A 17,851-nucleotide genomic window follows, 5' to 3' on the forward strand; every position below is an offset into this window, starting at 1 on the left:
AAGAGACACGGAGAAAGGGAGTGGGGAATGAAAGAGACAGAGAGATGAAGAGTGGGTGTTTAAGGATGAAGATCCTGTAGATATCAGTTGGGATTGAAAGGAGGTGGTGAGATGGGAAACACAAGGCTTTGCCCTTTTTCATAAGCAGCTCTGATGAAGAGGTTGTGGGGACTTATAATAAGATAATAGACAACATGAAATAAAAATGTGCCTTTTTAATTAATTATTGGTGTGATACATCTATGCTCAGCATTCTGATGAAAAATATAATAATCTTTTATCAAAATCGAATTACTTTCTTTGCTTCTTAAAAAATGTTTGATTTTGCTGACATAACCATGGTTATGCTTGCAGAGAAAATAATAGTATTAATGTTTTCAGAGCCCATTTTTCACGATCCAGTCAAATCCCACTAGATAAAATCAAGCCCCATCCGAATGTATATTCTGTTTTACTTGGAAATACATCAAATTGTCGACATTTAAAGGGACAGTTCACTCAAAAATGAAAATTGTTATCATTTACTCTCCCATGTTGTTTGTTTTAAACCTATATGACATTTTTTTGGAATTTTTGTAGAATCTTCATGCAGCTCTTTAAAAAAAATATTTAAAGTACCATTAAAGCAGTCCATATGACTATTTGTCCTAAGTCCTATGAAAACATTTGAAATGCAGAAATGAGAATGAGATTTTCAATGAAAAGAGAATTCATTTCAGTGTCACATCAATGCTTATTGCTGAGTTTTTCTTTTCTCCTTATTGTAACTTGACAGACAAGGTTACCTGTGGAAAAAAGGACTTACTTATGAAAAAGAGCTGTATGTATTCAAAATGTCTCATATTATGTACCATGAACTTTTGGTGAATCATTTCCTTTAGTGCCTTGCACATTTTGTTTCATGTTGTGTTTAAGCAATAATTTCCTAGATTTCTACTGCTGTTCAGCTGAGCATTTATATAGAAGCCAGGGCTGTCAATCAAAAAATGTAAACAATTACATTATATACAGTATAATTAATCAAATGAACCACTTGCATATATCTTTCTAAGAAAAGCTCCAAATGAAGATTCAAACGGGTCAGGGGGACTAATATATTGTGTTTTTAGGGCCTGATCTGTGTTACAGAAGGCCTAGCATATCTGATTGACATGGAAAAGCTGGAAAAAATGTTATAATTTTGGCTAGTTTTGTCACCATAATACCAGTGCAAATTTCAGAATTCTCAATGGTAATTTTGGGAACATGACAAAAAGATAATAGGCTATTAAACAGTGCTTTATTTTTAATTAGAATTAAATATTGTTATAATTATTAACAAATTAAATTAAAACTATGAAATGTAGCCTTAACATTTATCAATTAAGTGCATTTAAAAGTTTTAATTAATAAGAGTTTTAAAGTGAAGTTATTATACAAGTAAACAGTAATACAGAGCAATAAACAAAGTAAGCACAATGAGTGGTGTTCTACTTTTATTATATGCATTGCTGTTTAATTAGTATAAATGACATCATAGACAATGGTGGGTTTATTCGGCTTTTATTTACCCTGCAAAGATTTTTTTTTTGTCCCATCTGTTTACATTCAGTTAAGAAAAATCCGCTGTGTTTACATTGATGCCATGCCAAGCTGGCATTTTGACCAAGAAGGGCACATTTATGAGCATTCAGAAGTAACCACCAATGACCAGACAGCTTTTAAGAATTGAATTGAGTAGTCTATGGTACCAATACTACAGAAAGAACTGAAATTTAATTTAAGTATCGACTTGATACTGAAGTACGTACCGGCACTTTTGACATCCCTGATATCAGCAGTTCCTTTCAAGTGCGACCATTGGCATTAAATGGTCGAGATGAAATGACTGTGAACTTTTAACCTCTGTCTGTAAGAGATGAGAAATCTGTGTGTGCTGGACATCGACTAAGCCCCCTTCGATACTGAGATGATGTACTTCATCCTATTCTCTCAGATCCGCCTCCGCAGTGGGATGAGCCGTGGGTTATCAGCCAAGATCAGCTGCTAAAATGATTCCATTAGCCTCATGTATGAGTTACAGTCAGACTCGCCTGATAATGGCAGACACACTGCCTTTAAAGGAGGAATGGGGATGAAGGGATGACGAGGAGAAGTGGAGAGTTCAGAGGGGCCACTAATCTGTCAGATGGGTGTATCTGGACGCTATCGTGAGTGTAAGCCGGCAGGCTGCGGCGAAGCCGAGGCTTTAAGCGCGTTCTCAAGGGAGGGAGGGGGTTGCAGCCTTCTCTGCTTTACACACTGCAAATGGAAGGTGACATTACATTCTGCCTGTGTTGGACATCAGCGTGCACTTCCGTACAAAGGGAGTTATGTACGTTGTATATAATATAAAAATAATTTTTTTTTGCTTCAGCGTCATAGAAGAAGCATTTTTGGCTCCCCAAAGAACCTATCAATGAAAAGCTCTTGAAATAACCTTTTTTTCTTATTGTGAAGAACATTTGAATAATCTTAAAAAATCTGAAAAAATAATGATTTTAATAATGATGAACCTGTTTTCCACTGTAAAGAACCTTTTGTGAAGAAAAGGTTCGATGGATGATTTTGGTTTTTAATAGTGTAGTCCGTACATTTTCTGATAAATGTGTTTTTCAATCGCAGATTCTTAAACTTTTACTGTGGTCCGTCTCAAATGTTTGCTAACATCCCACATAGGAAGTGGGAGTTTGAAAAGACAATATGGGATGGAGAGAGGAGGAGAATAGAGGACAGGAATGAGTCAGCTCGATAAGTCGTGGAAGAATGAGAGCATTATTGGATTAGTGAAGAGACACAAAGACATAGTGTGAAAAAAACATCGAAAACCATCAGAAAGGAGTGGAAATGAGATGAAAGAAGAGAGAAAGTGAAGGTCGAGGGGTAATGCAGATTAAATAATGTAAAGACAGGAAGGGTAAGCTCGAGAGAGGGACCGTACAAGGAGAGGGAAGGAAGGCGTTTCAGGGGGAGGAGCACTACTGAACGAGGTTAGCCAGTCAGAGGCAGTGGAGCTCTGCAGGGGAATCTTCCCTTGGCAACACAAACAAGCACCCGCCCCATAAAGGAGAGACAGCAGGCAGAGAAATACAGGGACAGGTGAACAGATGGAGCCGACTCAGAGACAAGCTGATCAGCTGACCCACTCCTCACTGTGTGTGTGTGTGTGTGTGTGTGTGTGTGTGTGTGTGTGTGTGTGTGTGTGTGTGTGTGTGTGTGTGTGTGTGTGTGTGTGTGTGTGTGTGTGTGTGTGTGTGTGTGTGTGTGTGTGTGTGTGTGTGTGTGTGTGTGTGTGTGTGTGTGTGTGTGTGTGTGTGTGTGTGTGTGTGTGCGAGAGAGTGTGTTATGCTATGAACGATACAGCTAATTTAAAGGCTTGGGATCTTTCATCAAATCTTCACCTTAGTCTATATATTTTTAGCAGCACTTGCTAAGGCTAATCGCTATTCCTCATACTTGGGGATAGGGATTTCAACCAGCCCCTATTCCTAAACAAACCTACTAAAATCAACTCAGAACACCTTAGCAACTGCACAACAAAAACCTGACAACACCCTAGGCTTCACCACTGGCATTTTAGTTCATTCTAATTAATTTACTAGGTTAAAAAATATAATATAATATAATTATAAATTGTGTATATTATATGTAATATAAATAATTTTATTATGTACACTATATTTCAAATGTTTGGGATCAGTAATGAGTAGAATTTAGTTTGAACTTTCTATTCATCAAAGAATCAAGGTTTCCACAAAAATATTAAGCAGCACATATGTTTGTAACATTGATAATAATAATAAATTTTTCTTGAGAGCCAAATCAGCATATTAGAATGATTTCTGAAGGATCATGTGACACTGAAGACTGGAGTAATGATGCTGAAAATTCAGCTTTGCCATCATAGGAATAAATTACATAAAAATTGTTGTATTTTCGCAAAATAGACTTTCTTTCAAAAACATAAAAAAATCTTGCAGACCTCAAACTGTACATTATATAATACATAATTGTAGTGTAAGTGTTAATTGTCCAATTAAAAGTGTTGATCTGGATTACACTGGGTCAGTTTGTTTTATGCTGTATTTTCTTTTGCACATCTTTTATGTCAATGTGACCTCTGTGAGCAGGAAGAAAGCAGTGCTGAAAACTGTTTTCTGTTCAGCCACGATACCCCCCTCAAAGCTACTTAGAGAAAATCTTGTTGGGAAAATCTTCTAAAAAAAAAAAAAAAGAGAGAGAGAGGCTGTTTCCAGGCTGAAACCGATAAACTGAGTTTCTCTCTTTTTCAGCCTCATCTTACTTATTTTCAGCACACAGTTGTCAAATGGGCTGTGCAGTTTCATCTTTTTCCAAGTCATGGTGTAAAATTGAATTTGTCCTCTTCACACTCTCATCAAACATTTTGCCAATGTACAGTGTTCTTGGTTTATGTGTCGCATGTTACTCTATTGGTTTAATAAATCACTGCTTCTCTCTGATTGACATTTTGTGTTTCTAAGTGTGAAATGTGCTCCTCTCCCTTTCTTCTCCGAATGCTTTAAGACGTTGAGAAAGAAAGGCTTTAACGGTTGCAACAGTCCAGAGCCAGACGGGGACGATTCGATCGACCAAAGTCCGTTACAGGAGGACAAATTCCGCAAGAGCGAGGAGCTGGACATCCTCTTCAAACGCTACGGAGTGAGTATTCCTCTTTACCTTGTCGTTCTAACCTCCCTCCTTCTCTTTCTTCCCCTCTGTCTCTCTCCTGTCCTCGGTTGGAAATAAACCAAGGCTCTGAACAAGAAAGAGCACCGGGATTCGGAGAGCCCAGACCCCGAGGAGCCGTTCTCCCTCACGCCTCGCACAGAGGAGAAGTACAAAAAGATAGACGAGGAGTTTGATAAAATGATGCAGAGCTATAGGCTTTCAGTGAGTACCCGTGTGAAGAGGCCTGCTGTAGGCCCCGGCAACCAACTCACACAGCCTGCTGTCGGCCCGGCAACCAACTCACAGAGCACCTAGCAACCATCTCTCACCCCATTCCCCTCCTACCACCCCTCAATCCCCTCTGAATGTGTGTGCTTGGGCAAGGAGAGGGCAGTCGGGGGCGAGAGGACGAGTGTGGGCCGCATCCCTTTGATCCTCACAATCCACTTTTTCAAATGCGCTTGTGATTTATAGCTCTCTTGATTCTGTGTGCTGTTGTTTCGTGTTTTCTGCGATGACTGATGCTTGTATCGCATTTGCCAGAAATAGACTTCTGACTCATCTGGGTCCCGTTTAAGGCGTCAGTGAAGATAATTTTCATTAAGTCACTGTCAAAAATGCTTTATGCATGAGACCTGCATGAGAAATCTCTTCTCAGGAGGTACAAAAACAAGAAAAAGAACGTGCTGCTCGCTATCTCAATAAATCGTGGGCCAAAGTTTGATATCATTTACATGTTGAACGTGATTCAACATGACGTGGGCAGCAAAGACGAATTAGTGTAGTAACTAGCGTTCTCTTTCCTCTTGAATGCTAATGGGTCTGGAAATGAGAAATAACTGGAAAAGAGTTTCGTCGCCTGACGAAGGGGCAGTTTTCCTCTCTCTTGCACCCATCCCGCTCTCCTCCCAGTGAACCATTCCCCACCCGGAGCACAAAGAGAATCATCCAGCACCTCGCTCTTTCTCTGCCACATAATCCCAGCATGAGCGCCCGAGGAAGCAAAGCTAAAACCTTAATCCCTCTCGCTAGGGACACCCAGCAGCATGTGTACTACGAGCTCTACTTAACAGGCCGGAAAATGATCAGTCTGTAATGAGTTTTTAGATATTCACAACTAACGGTCTGACACTAACTGTCTGGCAACCTGCAGTGGATAAAGCTGGATTGTGAGGGGGAAATTTACTTTAGGTTGTTGTTGTTTGTTTTTTGAAGAAACAATAGGTAGAAACGGTAGCTTTATTTTCTGGTAATGTTTTTAATATCAACTTGGAGAAATATCAGTGATTTTTATTATTATTCATTTTGTATTGGTTTATGCTGGCTATACTCTACCATTCAAAAGTTTGGGGTCAGCACAGCAGGATATTTTTTGAAAGAAATTAATAATTTCATTTACAAGGATGCATTCTATTGATCAAAAGGTTTCTATTTCAACTAAATGCTTTTCTTTTGAAGTTTTTATTCATTGAAGAATCCTGAAAAAATGCATCATGGTTCTACTAAAACATTAACAGCACAGCTGTTTTCAACATTGATAGAAATCATAAATGTTTCTTGAGCACCAAATCAGTGTGTTAGAATGATTTCTGAAGGATCATGTGACACTGAAGACTGGAGTAATGATGCTGAAAATTCAGCTTTGTCATCACAGTTAAGGAATAATTCAAATAGAAACAGTTATTTTAAATTGTAATAATATTTTCTAATACTACTGTTTTTACTGTATTTTTGTTCAAATTAATGCAGCCTTGGTGAGCATACGAGAATTCTTTTACAAACATAAATTCTTACCAACTCCAAACTTTTGAACGGTAGTATATATCAGTTGATTTTGGATATTTAGATGTTACATCTAGAATTCTGAAGTGAAATAAAGTAGCGTGATAAGATTACATTCATTTAAATGAGTTTGTATTCATTATTAAAGAGAGAGATTGTGAGTGTGAATTACCTGCTTAAATTTTGTGTTTTCACGTGTGCAACAAATCAAAGTTTTTGATCGGATTTGGTTGGATTATAAGACCCCAATTAAATCTACTGAGTATAAATTGCCCCTTCCTCATGTGCACTGTGATCTGCAGTAAGCTCCAATCCAATAGGACTTCATGTTAATGTAATTGCCAACTTGTTTCCCAAACCAGTCAGTGTTTCTCACTTCACTGGTCACGCTCTTTCTCGACGTCACACAGACTGTGTTTCAGTACCAAGTGTCGTTCCAGTCACAGTTGTCTATCGCCTCTCTGTGTGTCTAGACCGATATTATCTTCAGTCTGTTGTATTTATCTTCAGTTGTTGAAGGCACATTCAGATGTGTAAGATTGCACTTTCTGGCTGAGAAATTAGAGACTAGCACACTAGATTTTGGTGTATATATTCAGATGACGTGTGTTAGGTGCTCCAAATTTTAAAACCAGCTGCTCGCCTCACACTGACTCTACTCTGCCCTGCCCTCCCTTCACCCTGCCTGGCCTGCGTGCAGTGCTGGAACTTAGTTGCTGTTTCGTCCACAGGCTTAGTGAGTAGCATGCTATGCTACATGGGTTACTCCCTCTAGAACTGTAGCTCATATGTATTTACCCTGAAATATTCCTTTAAAATAGCTTTGGCATCACTAGATTCTCATTACAAGTAATTTCTTCGAAAATAAGTTTTTATAGCAGATGCAGGCCCATACTCTTATATAGAACAAAGCTCACTGTGATTTTACAGATATTTAAATTTATTCAGTATTGGTTGATATTGGATATTAATTGTGCTGGACATTTCCTGTTTGTTTGTTTTTAATTACATTTGCTATCATCTAACACTCACTTAAAGTTAATCTTCAAAAAATACTAATTATTTAATTACACTGTTAAAAAATACTAATTATTTAATTACACTGTTAAATGTAATCTTTAGCAAATATAAAATACACAACTGTATATTGTATATTATATTATCATACTGTACATTATACATTTGTGTTGCCCAATGTTTAAAAAGGGCTGATTTAATACATTTAGTGTTTTATATTTTTTTTATTAGGCAAAATAGTATAGAATTGCTAACACTTGTTAACATTAGTCAACATGATCTAACAATGAAAAATACCTCTAACGCATTTATTAATCCTGATTAATTTCAACATTTACTAATACATTATTCAAATCAAAAGTTGTGTCTGTTAATATTATTTAATGGACCTGAGCTTACATTAACTAACAATGAACAGTTGTATTTTTATTAACTAACGATAAAAAAGATGAATAAATACTGTAACATGTATTGCTCATTATTCAATACATGTTACAGTATTGATACATGCATTAACCAATGTTAACTAATGGAACCTTATTGTAAAGTGTTACCACAGAATTGTAATACCGGCCATTTATTGTTAACATCCATATATGGAGGTCAAAACCCCATTCTCACTCTTAGGGACTATAATCATCGTACTTCAAACTACATTTTTCTGTCGACGCTCAGACAGAGAGGTGACAGAAGAAAGGGAGAAGGACAGAGAAACAGCCAGACTATCAAACTGGGTCCCACTCAGAACACAGGAGGCCTTGTGTGGCCCACATTCTAATTTTAGAGGCCCTGGTTTTGCTGAGGATCATGGGAAAATGGGTCTCCATCTGAGCATCTGGACAGTTTGAGTCCACGCTGAGTGCCGAAGCTGGCTAATTGCACTTCAGAATGCACGAGAACGAAGATCGGCTGACTCAGGAGTTGTCACGGCCACACGCCCCTTGTTTGAAACACCTGAGCCTACCCTGCGCGCTGGGATATTCCCCAGAGCCATATTATCAGTTTAAGTACAACTGTTGCAGACTAAAATTGGGTATAATGCTGGGGTACAAAACAAAACAGATCCTAATGCTCTATCAGATGCCAAAAGCAAACAAGAAATGGTGCTAATATCTCCATACTGAAATCTCAGGTGGCCAGACTGTTAATTTTTTATGAATCTTTAAATACTAGTGTCCGGGATGCCTGGAGTCTGTAGTGTGTACACCGTGAGTTTTCAGAATCTTAGCTTGAATGTGTGGTATGGATAAAATGTGCTCATAAACTGCTGCTGAAATTGAATTCTCAACCCAAATGAGTAGAGGCTTGGACCCGGAAACAATATTCCTTACATCAGGACGTAATAAGCGAATAGTGTTCACATTTACAGTAACTATAAATGCTGGATGATTCAGAGAAATCTGGATGGAAGTGGAGCGAAGCTTTTTTCCTTTTCCTTCTGTTTCCAGTCTGGACCATTCGTGCAGTTTTTAAGTCTTACAAAATTAACTCTGCACCTCGTAGCTTCACATGCTCTGCTTTGGAGATGTTTGCACAAGTCACTGCATGCTATTAAAACCAGTGTGTGTCTGTTTGTGTGTTGTATTGATGTACATGCAGGTGTGCGAAGTAAAGCCGCTAACCGTTTCCCTCTCTATCTGTGCTTTCTCAGTCCACAGTGCCACCACCCACTTTCTCCATGCCAGTCACAGTACCGGTGTCCAACCAGAGCCCTCTGCCATTCAGCAATCCCAGCAGCCTCGTCACCACTTCCTTCGTCACCTCCACTCTCACAGACCCGCGCCTGCTGTCGCCACAGCAACCGCAGCTCCAGAGGAACACAGTGTCTCCAGTCCTGCCACAGAGACCTGCCAGCGCAGGTAAAAGATCAATGGTGCCGACTACCCGTAAGCAAAGCAGGAAGGAGGAAATAGTAACTCATGTTGTGTACATGTGCTTACAATGTTTGCCTGTGGGTGTCGGATTACCCAGGGCAGCTGTTACTCAGACACACCACTGATTTATGCTTAAAAGTGTCTGTCAAACCATCATCTAATCTGTTCTGGAGTGGTTACATAGTGTACTGATCACTTTTTATTAATGCTTGCGCAATATATTGGTATGATACCATACTTGGCCTCTACATGCCACTTTCACTTTCATTTAGTTACATTAATGACTCGTTTCCACCGAGCGGTACAGGACAGTACAGTACGATTCGGGACGGTAAACCCTGATCTGGCTTGCGTTCCCACTGCCAACATTAGCCTTACTTGATGTGCATGGTGTATGTCAGAAAGTAGCGATCGACGTCATAATGTGTCAAAATCCAAAATGAGTCGTTTTGGCAGCTTGGTTTCAATAAAAAAATGTTTTGAACAAACAAGGAAGTTCTGATACTTACAGGATATTTTTATAGTACAATGGCCTCTTATATTTCAAAAATTATATTTCTCAATTAATGACCCCTTTAATGGACCTGTTGTGTGTAATGCATCAACCAGCATTAATAAATAAAACCTTATTGTAGTGTTTTTGTATTTTGTAACTGTAACTGTAATTGTAACACCAGCCATTTCTCGGTTATCAGACAGAACATAAAAATAATTATCACCTTTGTTTTGGCCAGACTTTTAATATTTATATATCCCTACAGCATGCGATCTCACTTCAGCCCATTCTGTGAAGTTTTCTGTTCAGTTTTTCAGTATCAGCTTGTTTTAGCATCAGATAAAAGCCGTTTTAAACCTGGGATCAACATCTCGAGAGATGCAGTTGTTAACAAGGTTCAATGCATCTCATTTTGATGCATATCGAATATGTGGTGTAAACGCTAATGTGTTCTGATGCACCCTTGAAAACTCAAAGGATTACTGACGTAACAAGTAATCACCGTTAGGAAGGAAAATGCTCGATCGAATCATTTTAGAATGGAATGGAAGCTTTAATTGCCACAAGGCAGGAATGGTGGTAGGCGCAGCTTTTGCAACATACATGAGATGGTGTTTAAAAGTGCACATGGGCAATCGTATAATAGCATGTACAATATATACACCTATATCGTTCAAAAGTTTGGAGTCAAATGTATTTCCTTACATTTGGTCCAAAATACAAAGAGAGTCTGTAGTCTGTAGATTTCAGCCTTCCTGTAAGCTATTCTGTCTTTTTTCCAGGTGCCCTTCTGGGAGGTGACCTCAACCATTCAAATGGAGCATGCCCAAGCCCTGTGGGTAAGTTTTCCTTCTTACCAACCAGACGGCCCCAATAAAACCTCTTCATTTTCACCTGAATAATGCATCAGTCTGAGTCAAACTGCTTAAAATTGAAGGGCACGCTTAAGACCTGCAGAGTGGAGCGAGGGTTTTCAGTCTCATCCGATAAGATATGATCTGATCTGACTGTGATTATGAGAATGACAGCAGCTCCATGAAGGTTGTCCGGACGCAAAAATCTGAAAGCGGGTGATCAGAGAGACTATCGGACATCCACCATACGCTCACACACCTGTTCGCGTGTGACAGCTGAAGCTCACACTCTGTTCTCCAAGCATGCCTGTAAACACCCTCATGGGACCATGGGGCATGAGTGACATAAATGCTATGGGTCAACACCATGCATGTCAATTTTCCTACTCCGTCTTTCCATTTCCCTTTGTTATCGTTTGCTTTTTTCTCTTTTCTGTTTCTGTGCTCCTGAATACTTGTCTTCCCATCCTCTTTCCCTCTCAGCTGTTCTTCATATCTCACACATGACAGTCTGAATACCCAGCTTAAACCAGCACGCTCCGTCCCTTCCCCTCCCCCTCTGTCACACTCCCTTCTCTCCTCACAGCCAATCTTGACAGTCCCTGACAGCTGTTGGTTCTCCTGCCTCTGATCTTCAGAGAGCACATGAAGTCTCATGGACATTTTAAGTGGGCATTTAAAATGTGAACATTTAATCAGTAAAGAGGCTGAAGGCCTTTGTGGAGTCACTTAAAAAGAATAACTTCCATGGTTTCTTGGAGGTTGTGTGTGTATTCATTAGCACATTCCACAAAATGGCACATTTGGTATTCCGTGCCCCTTTTTTTTCTTTAAGAGTTAGGCCAACTTTTAAACTTAAACCTAAATTTGACCAAACATGAAAGGCTGTTAAAATGAAACAAAAGATTGACATAATCTTCTATTTTTATTTTTTTTTTACTTAAGAAACTTTCTCAGCTCTTACCATACTGCTTTTCCTTGTCCATTACCAATCCTTGTCTCTCGTTCGCTCTCTCTCTCTCTCTCTCTCTCTCTGTCCATTTCCCCTCCCTTCCCTCAATTCTCAGCTGTTGCTCTGGGAATGTCAGCATTGACGTCATGTAGCATTCCTACCATTCCCATGAGAGAGAGGGACAGAGAGCGAGAGAGACACGGACAGAGTCGAAAAGAAAAAGGCAGTCAGACCTTTGAAGTGGAGATTAACAGAGGCAGGGGCTTACAACCAACACGCTTATTTACTAACACAGCACACTCACATATACACACTCATATCTACTGTATTTACCATTATACTCTCTGACCTAAGTTCATAGAGCATAAACAAGTGTTTATACACATGTTTCTGTCCCAGCCCCCCTCTAAAAACCAGACTGATCTTGAAGCTGTGTTTCCTGGGGCAGAGAACAGCTGAGCACGTCTCTTCTCTGCTGCCAAGGAATTGCAGCTCCCTTTGCAATCTCTTTCCATTCAGAGCTGCTGACGCGGTGGTTGTTTTCACACACACACACACACACACACACACACACACACACGTCTAGCAGAGCAAAACGCAGTTGTTGTTGCCCTGTAACCGGAGCTCAGATAGGATAAAATGTCAAACTGCAAGTCTCTCCAGTCTGAAACTCTTAAAATCGTTCAGAAACTGAGGACATCTACTTTTGATAGACTTTATTTTAATTTAGTGTTTAATTTAGTTTCGTTTTTTAAAGCGTCAACACACAGCACATTTTAGAAGCAGTAGGGGATACTGGGATTGATTGGCAGAGTTTTCATACTTTATTCAAAATCTCTGGTGTTAAAAATATTAAGATGATCCAGCAATGTAAAGAACATTCTTAAGTAAAATAAAAGTTTAATGTAAAAGTGTTTTTAAAATGTTTGAACACAGTTGGCGCAGATTGTGGGGTTGGTTGACTGTGTTAAAATGATAAACTAAAAATAATATTGTTTTTACAATTAATGTAATTATTGTCTGAAATGATGATTAATTCATATTGGTTTTATATAAATATATATAAATACATTATATAATCATTATTGTTATTTTTATAAACCAGATTACACTCTTTTCATAAATAAAGTTTATCAGAACTCATAATTTATCACAGACTTGTATCTGAATATAACTGGTTCCTTTTTCAATTAATTAACCCATTTCAAATTTTTTCAAATGTAAATACTTTATTATTATTATTTTTTATTTTTTTTTAGTCTTTATGGGATGTCTTAGAATCCGTGAGTGTGAATCAGCACCCCTTAAGACCCAGAAATTTAACCTGTGCCGTTAAAATCTTGTCACCAACCAATCCTGTCTCCCCTACAGCAGCAAGTTAAAATTGCATTGCTAAAAATATTTGTAGTATAAATATTTGAGATATTTCTGTTCAGCTGAGACATCAGTGGGTTGCCATAGCACTAGTGAGTGACGTTCAAGTTGTGTTGGGAGAATAGTGTTATTCGGTTCCAGAATGTGGGAAAACATTAGGAAAATCCCCAGTCTCTCTCTCTCTCCCTCTCTCTCTCTCTCTCTCTCTCTATTTCTCAGCCATGCTCTGAAACCACACACATATTTTGCCTTCCTGTGAAAACACTGCCCTTGAGTCAGATTAGATCAAGCATTACAAGTGCTACAACGTTATAAACAAAATAGAGCGAAAATATTTCAATAACAAAGCTGAGAAGAAAGTCGAGGAACAGGATGAACTAGTGTCAGTTAGACCCCTCCAATCCCTTCCCTGTGTTCGTCTGCTTGTGCGTGCGTTTCCGCCCATAAAGGAATGCAGTTCTCCAACCTAAAAAACAGTCATTATTAATCCTCCAATTACAACATAATAGAGTTGTAATCCCAAAAAAAAACAGAGGATTTAGTTTGCAGCACAAAGTGTTGGAAAACACATCTGCCGTGGTGAGGGAGACACTAATAGGATTATTTTTTTCCCTGGTGGGTAATTATTGTGTTTTTCATCAATACAAATTACAGAAAATATGACCACAGTCGTGTATCTTAATTTTGTTTTCATAAAATGCACGAGTGTTTCTTAGGGTCGATGAGAAAGAAAGCAACCAAGGTCTTTATTTGTAAATCTCTTCGTTGACATTTCTCTGTCTTTTCCTCATTTTCTTTCTTGTTCTGTAGCCAATGGTTACGTCAGTGCCAGGGCCTCCCCAGGACTCCTCTCAGTCTCCAACGGCAACAGCATGGGGAAAGTAGTCCCGGCTAAATCTCCCCCTCCACCCAGCACTCAGATGGTGAACAGTCGCAAACCGGACCTTCGGGTCATCACCTCTCAGAGCAGCAAGGGCCTCATGCAGCTGGTGAGCACTTCCACATTGCTCTACAGGAGACTTGTTGGGTCAAACATCATCAAATCTGGAAGCTATGTTACAGCATAACGAAAATATATGAGGGCTAATGCTCTCATTGTTATTCTACACAAGAATTTTTCACGAGGACCTTGAGAAGGGAAGGGAAAGTAAAGCTGTCAGACTGAGCTGATTCATATACGTCTGTCCGTCTGCTTTCAGTATGTGTGTGCGTGTGTGTATGTGTGACCTCGTTTACACCTTGTGTTGTGATGTGTTCACAAGTGAGCAGTACTAAATACAGGTGCGACTACTAGACTATTAGTAGTACACTACTAATTTGTAGATTTAAGGATTTTAAACTTTGCTGGTTTCAAGGAGCTTTTTTTTTTTTAAATGTGTGTGTATTTATATGTATATTTATGTGTGTGTATATATATATATTATAATATTATTTCTGATAAATATGTATTATATTATAATATAATATATGTATATACACACTAGGGGTGTAACGGTACACAAACATGGCGGTTCGGTTCGTACCTTGGTTTTTAAGTTGTGGTTCGGTACTGCAGGGGGGAGTAAACTAAACACAAAATTGCTTCTTTTATCTTTTTTTATTAAACTGTTTTTGTTTTTTTTTTCTTCTTCTTTTACAAATATGTCTCTGTGTTTAAATAAATGTAATTATAATTAACATTTTCTTATGGATAAAAAAAAATCTATCTTGGATAATGCTGTAAACTATATAGGGAGCCCTTAATTACACATTACTATAATATTAAAGGTTACAATTAAAAATAGAGGCCAAATTAGTAAATTCAGTTGCTATTTATTTTTAGATATAATAATGAACGCTCAAATAAAAAAATACATGTAAATTGAACTTCTAACTTCTAAATCTTATTATAAAGTTAATTTTCTACTCCAATTTATTTTTGAAATATAATCATTGACACAGTGGCTGTCATAACTTGTTAATGAGGCAAGGGTGTAGAGTTACATTCAAACTATTTTAAGGAATGAAGAATTTTTTTCCAAGGAAAAAAACGCTTAAAGGGTTACTTCAGGATTTAGCATTAAGCTTTGTATTAGTAGAAAACCTGTAGTATTTTCGAATTACCATGCTTTCCACCCTCATATCCCCCTGAGACAAGAGATTTATGTATTTTTTGTCTGGAAAAAATCCTCCGATGACGCAAAAATCGTCATTTTGCGTCATCGGAGGATTTTCTGGACAGAGGCTAAAGACTACAGCCAGTAGAAGGCGTTGTTCCGCATGTTTTCAGCCCGCCCATACAGGGTGGGATCTCACTCAGAATGTACACAGTGTCAGCCGTCTTTCTTTGGAAGCTAAGCTAGCAGGCTCTTGTTCTGTGGAGAAAGCTGAATAATAGGAGAAAGCTGAGTAAGTAACCATCCTCCTTTTCCTGGACTTGTCCGGCGGGCGAGATCGTTCAAAATGTCCGGGATTCAGCTTTTGCTTTCTGCGGTCGCCATTCATTGTTTACATGCACACCTTTCAATCTAACTGAATTCATTCCGATTGGTGAATTTGAATGTAGTGTTTACATGAACGCTAAACAAGTGATCGGTTGATGTGCGTTTTACCATTGCTAAGAAAAATTCCCGCTCCTCCGTGAGAGATGCGAGACCCGGCGCGTCTCAGTAATGACGCTACCGGCCTCGCGCTGTTCTCCCGCGGCCGGCAGCCTCGTCCTGCTCGCCACAGTAAACATGATGAATGAATGGCGACTGTAGAACGCAAAAGCCGAATCCCGGACATTTTGGACGATCTCTAAATCCCTCGCAAACTCATCACGTAGGCTAGCTTTGTTGTTTACAACTGCGCACTCTTACCGGTAGGCGTGGCCTCCTAAGGCAGCGAAGCAAGTGCATTCTGGGAGTTGTTGTCTTTCATCCACATAAGCCAAAAATACATTTTCTGGCTTTTCTCAGTCTAGAAAGCTCCAAATTCAAAAATTTCTTCACATTTCTTCTACTTAAATGACCTATTTTAAATACACATTCATCTTCCCAGAGGTGAAGTATCCCTTTAAATATGTCATTTTGGTGATCAAAGATGAGTTTTAAGGAATAAAAATAATTGACAACTGGACAGGGGGATATATTTAAGTAAATATAATGAATAGGCTAATATAGTGCATATACGAAATGCTTCTCTCTAGAGTTAATTTCTCTAGCGAACTAACCTGCTGTCGACACTAAATGCCTGGGGTAAATGTAATGCTACGTGAGAGATTATTCTCAAGCTGTTTTATTGATATCTTTCCTCAGTTGAGACACTTGTTGAGAGATGTAAACATATCGATCATCATCTCTTTTTCTTCTGCGTTTTTTTAATGGTAGCAAACAGCGCTGCATTATCGCACGCACCCCTTCTGGATTGGAGTGTGGATCGCCTGTGACTGAATGTATTCGTCGTGCGACTGCATGCACTGAATCATTACGTCCGTACCGTACGGTTCGGGACGAATACATGTACCGGTACACCCCTAATATACACACAGTAGAGGCCAAAAGTGATGCCCAGCCTAGGAAAAATGACATCTTCGAAATATTATTCAAAATTGGACTTTGTAAGCATATTGCGTAGGTGTGCTTCGAGTCAATTGTTTTATTAGTGATAACGCAATGAAACATGCCAAATTTTGCAGACTTATTTTTTTGGCCAGGCTGTCATACAAAGAAATGATGAACACTTGCAAAAACAAGAGAGGGAACCAATGAAATAATTATAACTGATTATTATGTAGTCAGTGTATGCTTTTCTCTTTGAGCTTTTTGCTTGTCTATGCATTTTTTTTATAGGTAAAATAAAACCCATAACTGTGTTTTACCTTTTTTTTTCTTTTTTTTTACCAAATAATTTTGTCAGATAATAAATACCATAACCAAGTTTAGAGTTTTGTTCTTCCCTAATATAAATTATAGTCATTTAAAACAAATCCCCTCTTGACATTGCATTTGGCCACTACTGTATATATTGTGTGTGCATAACATGCAGGGATTATTTAAATAATCATCATTATGTTTTATTTAATTTTTTATTAGTAAATTTTTCAATTAGTTTAGCATTTAAAAAGTATATTTGGAAGTAACAGTATGCCTCCAATAATTGTGCTATAAACATGCAGTATCATGCTGATGTAGTGAGTAATAGATGCAGTCATGAGGTCTGAGACCCTTCACATGAAATCTGATCAGAAGTGGTTACTGCCAGTTGTGTTCGTATCGAGATGGAAACCAAGTGTAAAACGGGGCTTGTGTGTGTGTGTGTGTGTTGGAGTTGTAATCTCTGTTTTCTATTTGTTTCTGGCCTCGCAGACAGATGAAGAGCTGGAGTTGGTGAGTGAGGTGAATACAGCTCAATTCTCTTGACTGTTGTGCTGTGAACGGTCTCATTTCACAAACAAATGTGTGACGAATGATTTATGGATGTTGTGTATTTAACGTGCAATTTTCTGTCCATTTTTAATACACTGCATTTTTCACTGATCAAATTGTATTGGTTAAACAGTTTTTTATTGTATTGAAGAACACACTGTTTTTCATATATGATCTAATTTGCGGTCAGTGAATTGGAGTTAAATGCGTGCTGTTTATTCAGTTGCAGGCTGACTGCCTGATTATTGTGTGCAGTTTTAAATGAATGCACACACACACTCAAGGCAAAATGCACATATGCATGGGTTGATTTCACATGAGTCAGACACACTAGATCAAACGTAGAGCGCATCGGAGCAGAAGCCCTCACTCCAAAGATCAATTTGTCTGTCTGTCTCTCTCCCACC

General features: G+C 38.6%; 1 protein-coding gene across 17 annotated transcripts in view; it reads left to right on the plus strand.

Moving 5' to 3' along the window:
- The window catches only part of mef2d (myocyte enhancer factor 2d), a 57,349-nt gene that overhangs the window by 28,470 nt on the left and 11,028 nt on the right, over positions 1-17,851 (plus strand). For 4 of the 17 annotated variants that reach the window (XM_081389740.1, XM_081389755.1, XM_081389741.1 and 1 more), the window contains exons 4-8: positions 4,792-4,929; positions 9,158-9,365; positions 10,659-10,715; positions 13,867-14,045; positions 17,385-17,413. In XM_081389740.1, the coding sequence (XP_081245866.1) occupies positions 4,792-4,929; positions 9,158-9,365; positions 10,659-10,715; positions 13,867-14,045; positions 17,385-17,413 (611 nt within the window). Of the gene's footprint in view, positions 1-4,563; positions 4,699-4,791; positions 4,930-9,157; positions 9,366-10,658; positions 10,716-13,866; positions 14,046-17,384; positions 17,415-17,851 lie in introns of all 17 variants that reach the window. The other 13 variants (XM_081389751.1, XM_081389756.1, XM_081389746.1 and 10 more) reach the window with 6 other exon arrangements.

This window comes from Scardinius erythrophthalmus (assembly GCF_964197995.2).
Source record: "Scardinius erythrophthalmus genome assembly, chromosome: 16".
In the NCBI taxonomy this organism is placed as follows: domain Eukaryota; kingdom Metazoa; phylum Chordata; class Actinopteri; order Cypriniformes; family Leuciscidae; genus Scardinius; species Scardinius erythrophthalmus.